The sequence below is a fragment of the Vombatus ursinus genome, unplaced genomic scaffold, assembly GCF_900497805.2.
Source record: "Vombatus ursinus unplaced genomic scaffold, bare-nosed wombat genome assembly UNPS02009770.1, whole genome shotgun sequence".
Lineage (NCBI taxonomy): Eukaryota > Metazoa > Chordata > Mammalia > Diprotodontia > Vombatidae > Vombatus > Vombatus ursinus.
In genome coordinates this window covers 9230184-9246523 of record NW_020949548.1, presented here as the reverse complement: position 1 = coordinate 9246523, position 16340 = coordinate 9230184, and the positions used below count along the sequence as shown (strand labels likewise).

General features: G+C 37.8%; 1 protein-coding gene across 1 annotated transcript; it reads right to left on the bottom strand.

Annotated features, from left to right (window-relative positions):
- Window positions 1-246: 246 nt before the first annotated feature.
- Window positions 247-1182, bottom strand: LOC114036123 (olfactory receptor 1038-like). Its single transcript, XM_027852525.1, has one exon. It carries the CDS (start codon window positions 1180-1182, stop codon window positions 247-249), a length of 936 nt encoding a protein of 311 aa, XP_027708326.1.
- Window positions 1183-16340: the final 15158 nt, after the last annotated feature.

Sequence of the window (16340 nt, the reverse complement as noted above, 5' to 3'; positions counted from 1 at the left end):
ACTACCATTGGTTCTCTGATTTCTTAGTAATTGCTCTGCAAACTATTGATTAAATTGAACAAATATTCTTAAGCAACTACTCTATGCAAAGCACAGCACTAAGTGCTAGGGATATAAATTTAAAAATGAAACTTCCCTGACCTCTACATCCAACTGCAGTCACAATGTCAATTGAACCTGTTATATAAGCCCAGTCTCTCCACATGCTACTCGGTCCCACTATTATAGACTGACAGAATGCATTCATTATGACCTTTTTCCCTCTAGGACTTTTTTCAGAGTATCCTTCACTTCTGTGTTCCGGAAGCTGTAGATCAGTGGGTTTAGCATGGGAATGACAAGGCTATAAAATACAGAGACCACTTTGTTGTATTTCCAGGAATTTCCTGCTTTTGGCTGCTGGAGATACATGAAGAAAAGAGTCCCATAGAAGATAACGACCACTGTCAGGTGGGAGGCACAGGTGGAGAAGGCTTTGCACTTACCCTCAGAGGGATGGATCTTCAGGATGGAAACTAGAATGCAAATATAGGAAACAAGAACAGTCAGAAGGGAACTAGTGAGATTCAAAGCAGAGAAAATCAAGAGCTGTTTCTCCTTAGAGTGAATGTCTGAACAAGACAGTGCCAGGAGTGGTGGGTCAGCACAGTAGAAGTGATGGATAATGTTGGAATCACAAAAGGATAACTGGAAAGTCAGAATGGTTTGTATTACTGAGTTCAGGAAACCATAGGTATACACACCAATCACCAACTCACTGCAGACCCTTTTGGTCATGATGGCTGTGTAAATCAGAGGGTTGCAAATAGCCATGTAACGATCATAGGCCATTGTGGCCAAGAGGAAACACTCTGTTGTGGCAAAAGCACTCGAGAAGTACAGCTGTGCGAAGCATCCTGAGAAGGAAATGGTTTTCTTCTTCACAACTAAGTTTTGTAGCATCTTGGGCCCAATAGAAGATGAGTAACAGAGATCAATGAAGGCAAGGTGGCTAAGAAAATAGTACATGGGAACATGAAGGCGTGAATCAAGCTTGATTAGGAGAATCATTCCAAGGTTTCCAATGAGAGTGAAGAGGTAAATTGCTAGGAACATTACAAAGAGGGGAACCTGAAGCTCCGGACGATCCGTGAATCCCATGAGGACAAATTCTGTCAAAGTAGTACGATTTCCTCGGGCCATTTTTTTTTCCTGGAACTTTTTTCTGTTGCCAAAAAAGAAGAAATTTGCCTTTAAATATATTCTGCCAGATAGCAAAAGGTGCTGAAGAGTAATCTTACTTTTCTATTCTCTATCAATGGCGAAAGCTAAGGATTAAAAGACCCTCCATAATCCTATGGGTTATCCTATCTCATTCTTCAAATGTAGAGACTGATAGAGGGTACTGCTGGATCAGAAACTCCTTTCAATTCAGGAACATACCCTCTCTGCAATATATAGTCAGAGAACTGCCTAAAGCACAGGGTCATATAGCCTGGATGTGTCAATTGCAGGACTTAAACCCAGGACTTCTTGGAATCAGGACTGAATCTCTATCCACTACATAATACCTTGCCTACTTTCTCTCTCTCTCTCTCTCTCTCTCTCTCTCTCTCTCTCTCTCTCTCTCTCTTCATGTAATTCTGAAAAGTTAATTTGTTTTTGTTCCTTTAATATTCTCATTATATGCTTGCCAAAGAAATCTTCTTAATATATAGGCCAGAGATCAGACCACATCACTCTACTGATCAAAAATTTTCACTAGGTCTCTATTGCTAATTGAAGAAAACACAGATGCTATAGCTAGGTAGGAAAGGCCCTTCCTAATATGTCTCCAATACTCCATACTACCCTTTTTTGTACTAAATTAGATTACTTACCATTAATCAATATAATCCTGTCCTCTTCTAAGTCTGTACATACATGCAATCCATTCTTATAGACTCCCTCCTCATCTCTGCCTTGTGAAAACCTGTTATTTGCTCAGGGGCTTGGTTCAGATGCCATTTCTTCTTTGAAGTCCTCTCTGATCCCCCAATCTCTCCAGTCATTCTGTTTGGCTTATACTGTATTTATCTTAATAATAACAACTCATATTTAGTTGGGAAATAAAAGTTTACCAAGTGCTTTCCTCATGACATTGTGGGGTAGGTGATATAAATATTATCCCTGTTCTCCAGATGAAACTGAGACACAGAAAAGTCAAGTAATTTGCCTAAAGTTACACAGCTAGTGAGTCTTATTGCTAGGAGCTTGAACTCATGCCTTCTTTCTTCAAGGTCAATGTTGCTGCTGTCTCTCTTATGTATTTCATTATATTTTTAACTTCTATTATATTTATTTATGTATATCTCATCCCCCATTCCCCTTACTGGACTATAAACTCCTTAAGAACAAGACACAATATCATTTTTAAAAAATCTTTCATAGCTTCTTCAGAACACAGTACAAAAACTTTTATTTTGTACACCCACCACAGGTAGGTAGTAGCAAAATATTGAATTGAATTTAAATTTTTGCTGGGGAAGAGAAATTTTGTCTTTGCTAGATATTTATTGCTATAATTTTACTACTAGAAGGAGGCTTCCTTTATAATCTTCTCTCAGAATAGGCACAGAAAGCATCTTGAGCATTTCTAAGCATACAATGTAAAGGTTCTGGGCCATAGGAAATGGAGAAAAATCTCTAGGAATTGTACAATAAGAAACAGCAAATACCTTTCTAAGTAACTTTAATCACCTACTCTTTGGGCGTGTCATTTTTATGGTTAATGGAGCCTGATTTTGTTTTGTTATTTTTCTCTTATACTAATAGCTTTCCTAAAAACCATGAGATGTTTAGAGGCTTGAGATGAAGGATTTAACTCTTTATAATGATCTAGAAGTATTTTTCCTCAGTGAATATATTCTTTATTTTATTCCACTAAAATTCAAGAAAATGAAAGAGTATGGCATGGTAGATAAAATGCCACATTTAAAATTAGGAAGATTCAGCTTCAAATTCCACCTTTACTGATTACTTAAATTGTGTGACCCTGGGGAAATCATTTTACCTCTCTACAACTCAGGTTGTGGTTGTTGTTGTTTTTTGTCCTTCATTCTTGAAGAGGACCATGATATCATGGAGGTGATGCCTTGACATGTGAGTGAATTGGATTTAAGTGTGGGAGGACTGTGCAAAGTTTCTTTCTTCTCTGAAGCCATCTAGGTCCAGTCGTCAGATGCATATCAAGATGACTGAAGATGGCCCTAGATGTGGTGGAAGACGTTGGCCTTTTAAAGCTAAGGTCTTTAGCAGGTCTCAGTTTGACTGAAGCAATGTCCACAACTCAGACAACTTCCTTGGATTGTTCTACTAAGTTATACGTGTTTTGCATTTCGTGTTAGACAGGGAGTTCCCTACTGGAAGCTCCTTATCACAGATGAGTCAATAAGATTTCATAAGCACTTACCATGTGCCAGGCGCCATGCTAAGTGCTGGGGACACAAAGAAAGACAAAAATATCCAGGTCTGTCAGAAAAAATCGGAAACTTTTTCATATTCTACTGTTTCTTAGATAATATGGATCAAATCATTTCCCTCTTATCATACGCATGCTGCTGCATAGTATATTTATTCCAGAATTATAGCTAAGTCTAGAATGTGTATATTTTCTCTGTTCCTTAGAACTAATATTAAAAACATATTTTACAAAAATTGGGATGGGGGAATTTCACCAAATTCCAAATGTTTGTGTTTGGCTAACGATATACACGAGAAGTATGTGAAATTTTATAAAATTATCATGTCCATTTAAAAAATTTTTTCAATCAAGTAACCAATCAACCAATATTTATTGAGTTCCTTCTTCCACTTACTAGCTCTGTGATCCTGAGTTAGTCAACTTTTCTGAGGCTCAGTTTACTTATCGGAAAAATGGAAACAATATTAGCATGGCCTACTTCACAAGGCTGTTGGGAAGAAAATGCTTTGTAATTTAACTATGATAATGATGATTATGTGAATTATTTTATTGTATCTAAAATGAAACATTTCTTCCACATAAAAAGTGGAGGAATTTCCAACCAATTCTTCTTTTCTGGAAAATATCTGTCAAAGTTCAGTAATAGGTCCCTTTGGTCTGCCTTGGTGGAGTATATTAACACCAAACTATTGCTTTCTCAGAACTTGACATAACTATGGATTCCAGGACAATTGCAAGGATCACTTTTGAATGATCATTTTTTGTTCAATTAACAGTTTTCTGCCTTAGAGAACAGGGTTTGATACAACCACTTCTCTAAAACTCAATTCCTCATCTGTAAAAAAAAATGATGGTAATGATAATACCTACCCAGAGAATTCCTGTAAGACTCAAATAAGATAATTTGTGTAAACTGTTTTATAAATTATAAGGAACTATAAAAATATAGACTATAATTTTTATACATTTTTGAAAATCAATATTTTAAAGTGCCCAAGACATACTAAGTGTTCATTTTTGTTTAATTGAATCTAATGGCACTCATTGCTGATGTGTACATAGGCATTTGCTCCTATTTACAATTGATTTTTTCAGTCATTTCATTTCTTCAGTGGCAAGATAACTGATTTTGGAGTGAGAGGAGCTGGTTCAAATAATGCTCCTTGTAATTTTTGACCTGTATGACTTTGAGCAAGTCACTTCTCGTCTCTGGACCTTATCTTCCACCTCTTTAAAATGAGTGGCTTAACTTGGATGGCCTCTGAGGTCCCTTCCAGATCTGAAACTAGGACTTTATTCTTTATTCTTTCATTTCATGATTTTGATTTTTTGTTCAAACATTACTTCCAAGAAGTAAAACCACGAAGCTACAATGTTGCCTAATTATAAAGCCACTCTTACACTGTTAGGCAAGGACTAGCTAACAAATAGTGTTGAACTTTCCAATTTTAGTATATTTGCCAATGCTCATTGATCTCTTCCTTCATACATATATTCATATTATTCATGAATCCCACTCAACTCCATTTGATGATTACTCTGTAAGCTTTATTTAGTTAGTCAAACTAAAATACCATGTCTACTTCCCACAAATCAGCATGGCAGAGAGGAAAGTCATAAGGTCTTTTCTCCTTGTGCTTTCTCCAAAGGGAAGGATAGAATTTGCTTTTTCATGGAATAATAATAGTTAACCTTTATACAGCATTTTTCAGTTTACCATGTACTCCCCTCCCAACAACTCTTCAAGTTAGGTAGTACAAGTATTAACATTCCCATTTTATGGATAAGGAATCCAAGATTCTGAGAAGTGCAATAACTTGCTGAAGTTCATACAAGTTGCTAAGTGTCATAGCCAAGACTCAAAATTCTGGCCTTCTGACTCCAAGCCCATTGTCTTTTCCCATTCTACCAGTGTTGCCTCTGAACTGGGAACACTAATAATAACCACAATAATAATAATGTTAAATCACGAAAATAATAATTTACATTTATGTAGGGTGTTAGTTTACAAACTGTGTAGAATCAGATGATCAGGGCTACAGTCCCAGTTAGTCTACTCGTTACCTTGATAACTTTGAGCAAACCACTATACTTCCTCATTCTTACAATGAAGTAATCTCTAAGATCCCATCCAGCTCTAGAAAGCCCTATGATCCTATAAGTGAATCTTGTCAAAAATTCCAATAACAACTTTATAATCCCCTTACTCTCTTCTATTTGTAAAAGAAGCAAAACTTTCCCTAAATAGTATCACCAGGGCCAGGTAGTTCACCTGCTATTAGTAAGCTCAGAGCCCAAGTACTTTTCTTTCCTGACCTATGATTTTCTCTACCTGCAACAAGTTAAAAGTGCCATAAGAGTGAATACAACTCACCAGCCACCTATAGGAAGAAAGTTAGACAGGCTTCCCAGATTGCATTTAGCACGTCCACTTGGTGTAATTCCAACAAAACAAATTGGATCCTTCATGCTTTATTTGTCCCTTACGCACAAGCAAGCCCTCGAGTATTTGTGTATAATGAGTTTGTTATTCCAGAGCTTTCTCTCTACCAAGGGAACAGTTTATTAAGAGTTCATTGGGGGTACTTTATATTTGGTTTAAAAGACCCTGAGGAATTGAAATCTCTGAATCATCTCCAACTAGAGGCAGAAAGCCAGTAGTAATACTTTTGCACCTGCATCCTAGCATCATTCATGTACAGCCTTGGGATCTGAGTCAGAAAGATCTTGAAATAATGTTACTACCTCAGGCCCCTGAGGAAAAGAACTATGAGCCCAGATGAACTTGAGGGTGGATGCCCAATCCTTCCAGAATAGTGCATTTGAAAAGGGAATAGAGGTAGAGGTCAAGAAACTTGTTTTTCCATAACAAGACCCAAAGACATCTTGTGCAGGAGATCCCAACCAAGGGTACATCTGTTCTCAGGGTATGGGAGAAACTTGTCAAGGAGGTCTGAAAACTATTTGATAAATACCTATATTAATATATTAAAATGTTTCAGATGCTCTGGACTAATTTCCAATCAATGAAGTTACAAAATATTTGGTATGAACCTAGAAGAAAAATATTTGATTTCTTTTCTGCATATGCATAGTAAAGGCTAGAACCGATTTTCTTTCAAAGAGGGTACAGGACAGTTTACTGAAAAGCCAAGGAGTTCAGGAGCCAAAAGAGATGGAGATCCCTGCTCTAAGGAGTCTTTATCAGGTTGAAGGGGACTGTGGACAATGGAAATTATGTACACAGGATTTTTAAAAATAATTTCACCAAAATGAATGTTTTGGATTTCAGAAGCAATTTTTTAAAAATGTTGCATTCCTTGGCATTTACCAAAACTATAGAAAAAAGCCAGAGAAGCAAATATATGTTGCATTTGCTTGTGTGAAATAAAACCTCAGTTCTCAGTTGCAGCATATCACTGATTACAGCCTCAATTGGTCTCCCAAGTCAGCATCTGCCACATAAGTTACACGGAAGGTGTTGATTCCTACAAGAGCTCTTCTATGGCATGAGATCCCTTTTGACAGAGGGTCTAGACAATCTGATTAGAAATTTGAGTTCTGGCTCTAACACTTAGTAACTTATATGATGTTTTGTATGGGAAAAAAAGAGAAACCAGTTTTTGTAAAATCCAAGATAAAAGTCATCTTTGTCCAACCATAAGCCTATATTTATAGACATATCAAAACATGCATCCTTAGTTGTGTATTTTAGCACAAATTGAAAAATAATTTGTACTGAGGACCACAAAAATCCAATGTAGACTAAAAGCTGAGATTCCTTCACCCCTGACTTGGGGCACAGAGCTAGAACAAGGATATTCCTTAGATGCCCCCCAAAGTGATAAACTTCTGGTGGCATTTTAAGTATAGCTAAAGAAAGGCAGTTTCTGTGAATCTACCTATTACTAATAGATAATCCAAACATTAAATAAAAGGACTTTTTCCCATGTGTATGTTTAACAAAATATCAAATCAAGGAGGAAATGGAGCCAATTGATATTGCAAAGCTAACCACAGCCACAGCACTCCAGTCACTTCACAGTTCTTCCCCCGCCCAGGTATGAGGTAGGGTAGGAGTGGGGGGAGTAGCTCTGTTCTTCTTGTTTCATACCTAAGAGGCACTGGACCACCTGGGCTAGACTGAGCTCCTATCTCATAGAAGTGATGAGCCAGAGAGAGGTGGTTCCTATGAAGTCCTGATGCATAAGTGGGAGGCATGGGGAGAGAGACAGTCAGGGACAGAGAGATAGAAATCAAGGAGGGAGAAGGAGAAAAAAAGGAAGAGGAAAAGGAGGAAGATGTAAGAAAGAGAATCTCTAAAGAATTTCACATTAAAGGGAAGCTAATAAAGCCTGGCTATAACACATACTAAAGAACAATTGAAAGTATGATGGTCCCCAGTACAACACATAGTACAGTGGATAGAGTGCTGGAATTGGAGTGAAGAAGACCTGACTTTGAATCTCACCTCAAACATTACTAGGTAGGATGTCTCTCATTTCTGTCTTTATATTCCTAGGATCTACCATAGTGCCTGGTATACAGTAGGTGCCTAATTAATTCTTGCTTGTTGATTGACTTATTGGTTGATTATGGGGGTAGAAAAGAATTATTGGTATCCTGGAAGCATTTGACTTGGAAAATTAAATGTAGAGATGATTTCCTTATTGATAGAGCCCATAATTTACAAGGACAGCTAGGTGGCACCATAGTGGATAGAGTGCTGAGCCTGAAGTCAGGAAGACATATCTCTTGAGTTCAAATCTGGCCTCAGACACTTACAAGCTGTGTGACCCTGGGCAAGTTACTTAACTGTTTGCCTCAGTTCTTCATCTGTCAAATCATCTGGAGAAGGAAATGGCAAACTACTTCAGTATCTTTACCAAGAGAAGCCCAAATGGGGTCACAGAGAGTCAGACACAACTGGTATGATTGAACAATAACAACATGAATTTGTAAATACTGTGTTTTAGCACAGCTTACTACCTTAGGAACAAATGACTGAAACTCTAATTATTGAAGATGCTAAGACTTGAGCTATTTAAAATAAACTTTGGCAAAAGGGGTCAAATGAATAAACTCTCCCTTGTTATTTTTTCGGGTTAAAAACACAACAATGCTGAAGCCAAGCTCATGGACCTGAGCTTATCTAAAGAACATCAGATTTCATTGTCAAGCCTTTGTCATATGGTAATAAAATATGGGTTTGCTGTGAGATTGTGTGTGTGTGTGTGTGTGTGTGTGTGTGTGTGTGTGATATTTATATCAATTATCCACCATTCATGACAGAGGTGAGGAATATGTAGAGCAAGACCTATGAGGCTTTGAACACTGTACAGGATATAGCCCCAGCTCCTGTAAGTTGGTCTGACAAAAAGGGAATGTAAAGCTCACAGAGATTGCTCTTTGTTCAGGTGGCCAACGAGAGCAAATTCCTAGAAGTTAATAAAGATGAAACTGGAGGCCAAAAAAATGGAATTGTGGAATTTTAGGCCCAGTGTTCAGATCTCAGCCAACAGTTTGACTAAATTAGAAAAGAAGGGGTTTTATGAAAAGAGAGTAAGGTGCCAAGTATGGTGAAATTTGGAAGAGATGCTTTTAAGGGTACTTTTAAACACCAGTTTTAATCATTTATAAAGTGAATTTTGGTCCAAAGAAGGTCAACAACTATGTGAAAATGTTTGTAAAGTACTTTGCAAATGTTAAGTGTTACATACATGTTTGCTATTATTTACTACTACTACTCCTATTCCTACTCCTACTCCTACTGCTGCTGCTGCTACTACTACTACTACTACTACTACTACTACTACTACTACTACTACTACTACTACTACTACTACTACTACTGGATTCAGGCACTGATGTTCTTTATGAAAAAGCCATGGCCTATTGCCTCATAATTATTTCTTATCTCTCAGGAAAAGGATCCATAAAAGAGAATTTCTTTAAATATGTAGGTCAAGATTATTGATGATATTTTTGTTCTAACAGAGTCAAAGAACCAATCAAGTTCAATAATTTTGCCAGAAAGCTCAGGAAGACATGAGTGCACTAATCAATGGCATCTGTTCTGTCATTGTGGCATGGGAGATGTATTTATGATTAGCAGTATATGCACTTAATCCTGTAGAAGGACAAATTCATAAGAATCAATCGTGAGCCCAGGTACAGATCAGTAAATGTGGAATTAAATTTCAGATTGACATTTCCAAGATATTAAGGTAGGGTAAGAAAATATTGAAAAGGCAGAGCCTTGGCTGTGGAATCAGAGACACCGGTTCAAATCCAGCCTTTTATATTCCTTCCTTTGTGACTTGGGACAAGGTCATTTAACTGCCCTAGACATCAGCTTCCTTATCTATAAAGTGAGAAAATTAGGCTTGATGGCCTTTATGTTCCTTTCTGGTTCGTGTCTAGGATCCTATAACATTATGGCAAATTTCCTGTCAGTTTAGGTGATCCTTATCATGCTATGCAGAAATTTGAAACAAAACCCCCCTGCTAATTTTCTTGATTCAAAGGACTTGGATCAAGAAGGGACCTTAGATATCATTTTTCTGGTTTCCTCATTTTGCAAACAAGTGAACTGAGAGCCTCAGAGATAGGAAGTGACTTGGCCAAGATCTACAACTAGTAAGTTCCAGAATCAGATCTTAAATCAGAGTATTATTTCTCCAAATGCAGTGTGCTCTCTAGTGGCCCACATTGCCTCAATTATTTTCTGGATATATGTACTATCCCTATGTTTTTGAATATGAGCCCAGTGATGCATTAGATGTTTGTCACTGGAGGACCACTGACTTCAGAGGGGTTAATAAGAAGGTTGGCCCTGCAACCTTGATGAGATTCAGCCATAGCAGTCCTTGAAGAAAGCCATCAAGTCACAGAGAGGCTAGAATCTGTACTGAATCAGGGATCCCACACACACCAAAGAATTTGCAATATTGTCTCTTTTCCTATAGGTTCTCTGTGTTCCATCTGTACCTGCTCATTCAAGGACAGTTACTCTGGAAGCATTTGGCCAAGGGTAACTGTTTGTGATACAACATTCAGAGAAACTGTGTCACATGGAAATATTCTGAATTTTGTAGCTCAAATGTCTCTGATTGTAGCTGTAAATTCTGAGATGTGTGGTTTTAGATTTGGGAAGAGTGGTTTGGGAGACACTCAGATTATCAGCTGGCAGGTTTGTGCAATGCACTAGGATGAAAGTGTGATGGTATTTCCCCAAAGAGACTTCTTAATATTGAATCATAGAACTATAAGGGAGCCTAAGATTTTACTTCAGTTTTCTCTTTACCAAGGAAAGCCAGCATGGAAGACTTAGAAAACAATTTGTGATGATCGTTACATACTTTCCCCTAAAACCTTGGTGAATACAATATGTGTATGATGATCAGTGAAAACAACCACAACCTCTCAATTATAATTATCAAGTTCCCATAGAGTTTAAACCAGTGAAAGGAAATCAATTAAAGAAAGCTTGTTCGTGTAAATAATGAAAAACATGGTCATAGTTTTATTCTTAATTCAACTCAATTCAACAAATGTTTATTAAGTGTCTAATAAGTGCCAGACATTGTCCTGGGCACTGGAATTACAAAGACAAAAGCAAAATGGCTCCTGCCTTTGATGAGCTTACAGTCATGGGCACTCATTTAACTTCTCATTGCTGCTTTCTAAGACTATAAGTTATAGATGATTAGCTGCTCGGCATTGGTAGAAGGAGTTTCCACCACAGGAGTTCACTCACACCAACGAAATCACAGACCTGGACACACATTAAGAAAGATGATCACAAATATTAGAAATACTTGACTTTACTCCATGTATCTGCAATCTCATTGAGGCAGAAATTCCCTCCAATGGTACAGGTCTCAATCTATCCTTGGCTGCCCATCTTTAGTGACTCTTGTCCAAATCCTTCTCTAATACTCATCACAGGTGACCAACCCAAAGTGCTGAAAGCTTTCCTCTCTTTCTTCTTTTCCAGTCAAAAGACAAGGTTTATTGTAAAGTCAATAGTGAAGGTTCTCGGGAAACTGTCCCTCTCTTTCTTCCAATGCACTGAAGGTGCTAGTGGAATGCACTAGCTGTCCATTTATCAGACCTTGCTTTCACCACCCCAAAGTCAAATCCCTTTTCATAATCAACAAACAATAAGAACAATGGAATCTCAGAAAATACTTTTTAATAGATAGGTCACTGAAGAATTAAAAGAAACACGAAAACTTAGGGCTCTTCTCCAGGCTAAAAGTCTTCAGTTGTTTCATATTGCCTATCAAGTAAAATTAAAACTCCTTTACCAAACAATCAAGATACTCCGTAATTTGTGGTTACCTCTAATTTGCACTGTACTACTTCTCTTTATGCATCATATACAAAAGTCAAATTGAACTCCTCTCTTACCCTCAAATACATCCAGCATTTTTATACTCTTTGCTATTCTCATATTGTTTGCCTGTTCCTGTAATGTCCTTTCTCCTCCACCCATCCTTTAAAGTGTAACTTAAATAGTATCTCCCCCAAGAAATTTTCCCTAATCTCCTCAGATGATAGCAACCTTGGTCCTTCAGGCACCAATGACTACTCAATCATTGCCTCAAATGTTCATAAATGTTTTTTTTAATACCAGAATTTCTATGTAAGTGTCAATTTCTTGCTCTAAGCTTGATAAGGGCAAGAAATATGTCTTACATAAGTTTTATATCTCCCCCAGCACCTCATTCCACAGCAGTATATATTTGTGAAATTGAATTATGAATTAAATTTAGGAGATAAGTCCAAACATTTCCTCTGGAAAAAAATATAGATTCACACTTTCTCAAAGCCATTGCATAACTTACACTGTAACTTCATCTTTAACCTTTTTCTAGCTCCCCATTATTACTTCCAGAGAGATGCTTGAATAGCAACATTTTTTTCACTTCTCTTCATTAAATCTACATTAACCATTTCTAAAGCTATCATCAAATAACTGCTAATGTTCTCTACTTTCTCATTCTCTTCCCTCCTCAACGACCAGCTCTTCCTTTCCATCAACCTATCATTATCAATCTTTTTTAAAAATTAAATTTATTTATTTTTAGTTTTCAACATTCACTTCCACAAGATCTTGAGTTTCAAATTTTCTCCCCATCTCTCCTCTCCCCCCACCCTAAGACAGTGTGCATTCTGAATACCCTTTCCCCTGATCTGCCCTCCCTTCTATCACCCCCACTTTTCTTATCTCCTCCCCCTTCTATTTTCCTGTAGGGTAGGATAGATTTCTATACCCCATTGTCTGTATATCTTATTTCCCAGTTGCATGTAAAAACAATTTTTAACATTTGTTTTTAAAACTTTGGGTTCCAAATTCTCTCCATTCCTCCCTGCCTACCCACCCTCATTGATAAGGCAAACAACTAGATACAGGTTATACATGTGTAGTCATGCAAAACATTTCCATAATAGCCATGTTGTGAAAAACTAACTATATTTTCCTTGATCCTGTCCCGCCCCCCATTTATTCTATTCTCTATTTTGACCCTGTCCCTCCTCAAAAGTGTTTGCTTCTGATTACCACTTCCCCTAATCTGCCCTCCCCTCTATCATCCCCCTGTTCTTTTATCCTCTTCCCCCCTATTTTCCTGTAGGATAAGATAGCTTTCCATACCCAATTGAGTGTGTATGTTATTCTCTTCTTAAGCCAAATTTGATGAGAGTAAGATGCACTCATTCTCTCTCACCTTCCCCCTCTTCACAGCAAAAGCTTTTTCTTCCTCTTTTATGTGAGTTAATTTATCCCATTCTACCTCTCTCTTTCTTGTTCTCCCTGTATAATCCTCTCTTACCCCATAATTTAATTTTTAGATATCATTCCTTCATATTCAACTCACCCTGTGCCCTCTGTCTATATATATATTCCCTCCAACTACCCTAATACTGACAAAGGTCTCATGAGTTACAAATATCATTTTTCCATGTAGGAATGTAAACAGTTCAACACTGATAAGTCCCTTATGATTTATCTTTCCTATTTATCTTTTCATGCTTCTCTTGAGTCTTGTATTTGAAAGTCAAATTTTCTGTTCAGCTCTGGTCTTTTCAGCAAGAATACTTGAAAGTCCTCTATTTCACTGAATGTCCATTTTTCCCCCTGAAGGATTATACTCAGTTTTGCTGGGTAGGTGATTCTTGGCTTTGATCCTAGTTCTTTTGACCTCTGAAATATCATATTCCAAGTCCTCTGAACCCTCAATGTAGAAGTTGCTAAATCTTGTGTTATCCTGATTGTGTTTCCACAATACTTGAATTGTTTCTTTCTGGCTGCTTGCAATATTTTCTCCTTGACCTGGGAACTCTGGAATTTGGCTATAATATTCCTGAGAGTTTTCTTTTTGGGGATCTCTTTCAGGAGGTGATCGGTGGATTCTTTCCATTTCTACTTTACCCTCTGGTTTGAGAATATCAGGGCAGTTTTTCCTGATAATTTCTTGAAAGATGATGTCTAGGCTCTTTTTTTGATCAGGGCTTTCAGGTAGTCCAATAATTTTTAAATTCTCTCTCCTTTATCTATTTTCCAGGTCCGTTGTTTTTTCATTGAGATATTTCAAATTGTCTTTTATTTTTTCATCCTTTTGGTTTTGTCTTATAGTTTCTTATTTTCTCATAAAATCATTAGCTTCCCTTTGCTCCATTCTGAATTTTTAGGGAATTATTTTCTTCAGTGAGCTTTTGGACTTGCTTTTCGATTTGGCCAATTTTGCTTTTTAAGGCATTCTTCTCCTAATTGAATTTTTGGACTTCTTTTGCCATTTGGGTTAGTCTATTTTTTAAGGTGTTTTTTTTTAGTATTTTGGGTCTCCTTGTTTTTCATGATTTTCTTGCATCACTCTCATTTCTCTTCCCAGTTTTTCCTCTACTTTTCTTACTTGCTTTTCATAATCCTTTTTGAGCTCTTCCATGGTCTGGGACCAATTAATTTTTTCTTGGATATTTTGGATGTAGGAACTTTGACTTTGTTGTCTTCTTCTGGTTGTATATTTTGATCTTCTTTGTCATCAAAGTAAGAGTCTATGTTTTGAATTTCTTGTGCTCTTTGCTCATGTTGCCAGCCAATTACTTGACTATCAAACTCTTTGTTAAAGTAGGGGTCTGCTTCCAGTGTGGAGAATGTACTGTCCCAAGCTTCAGGCATTTTGTGCAACTGTTTTCAGAAGTAATTCTAGGGACCTATAAATTTTCAGTTCTTACAAGGTGGTATGATCAAAGATGAAGTGTTAATTCTCCCTTGTCTATGAGTGACCATAAGCATCCTTTTCTGCCTTGGAACTATGAGGAGGATTCCCTCTCCACTGCTGCCACAAGTTCCACCACTCCAGCACTCCTCCTTGCTCAAGGACCACCACCCAGGACTACAACTCAGATCCAAGCATGGACAAAGCAAGAGAATCCTGCTTCAGCACCAGTAATCCCTCTCTGCAATCCCTCTCTGATCAGCTGCTGGATTCCCTCTCTGTCTTTGGGCCAAGAGCTCCGGAAGCAGCTGCCACCCCAGGGTTGTGCCGTGACTGGGGTCAGATTGAGCTCCTCCCTCACTGATGTCCAACAGACCTCTCTTACTTACCTTCTAAGTTGTCTTTGGCATTTGTGGAGCGAGAAGTCTTGAAACCACCACAGCTTCCCTTGATTCAGTCCCCTGAGGCCTCCTCCAGGTTTGCTGAGGCCCCATCTTTGCCTGTGCAGCACACATTGAACTGTACTCCCCTCCTAGGCTTGAGCAACAGACCTTTCTAATCAACATCCAGGTGGTCTTGGGCTGAAATTTGTTTCACTCTGTCTTTTTGTGGGTTCTGCTACTCTAGAATTTGTTAAAGCCATTTTTACAGGTATTTGGAGGGGTTTAGGGGAGAGCTCAATCAATTCACTGCTTTTATTCCACCATCTTGGCTCTGCTCCCCATTATAAATCTTAAACCAAGTCTCATTGGCCACTCACCAAAAGAACCACACCCTGGACCTCCAATCTTCTTTGATTATCTCATATTTTATTTGCACGAAGATTTTGTTTGCACACATTACTTTCCTTTCACCTTTCCTACTCCACATCCCCTAACTTCTAAAATGGCTTTTGGTTTTTAGTGGAACCTCTGGGCACTTGATCTCCCTTAAATTACCAAGTCCATTATTTTCTTTCTGGCCATATTCAACTCTGTTAAGCCCAGATTCCATGATAAATTATTTACTGTTGCCCTAACAAAGGAGTCTAGACTCTCTTATCCTTGATCATAACCTTTAAACTTTCACACTACATGGAATATGAATGTTTAACTCTGAATAGTCTTCACCTTTTTACTTTTTTCTTTCATTATCCTAGAACATTAGTTGAAAAAATGAGATGGAGAAGAAAGACAAATAACAATAAGGCCTTGTGTCAGTAAACTAAGATAAAATAACAAAGATAGATTCTTATAGAAGTTCTTATAGAACTTAAAGATAGTTCTTATAGAAGTGGATGTTGAAAACTAAAAATAAATAAATAATTTAAAAAAGAATCCTACAACTTTTTAAAGTGATACTGAAATACTTTTAGTCCTATGAATCTGCTGAGGCCCACCTTATTAACAAGCTTCAGAGAGCAGTCCTGGCCTGAACCTCTTCTGAGCCTGGTGCTGTCTCCCAAGGGGAGAAGGAGGACAATGATGCTTCAATCACTTCCTTTCTTGGAGGAATGTTTCATGGACTAGCCATGTTTAACTTGCTGGTGAGGTGCTACACCTACTGGCTTAAGAAATGTCCTAGAACTCTGGTGTCCAGTGCAGAAGACGAGGATAAACCTCATCAAATCATGGGTTCCTCCTTCATCCCCACCCACAGCAGCATCCCTGAAAGCCACACCCTTGGGATCCTGG

What these genes read in the sequence shown, in the direction of transcription:
- LOC114036123 (XM_027852525.1), bottom strand. Translation starts at nt 1,182, where the DNA reads ATGGCCCGAGGAAATCGTACTACTTTGACAGAATTTGTCCTCATGGGA.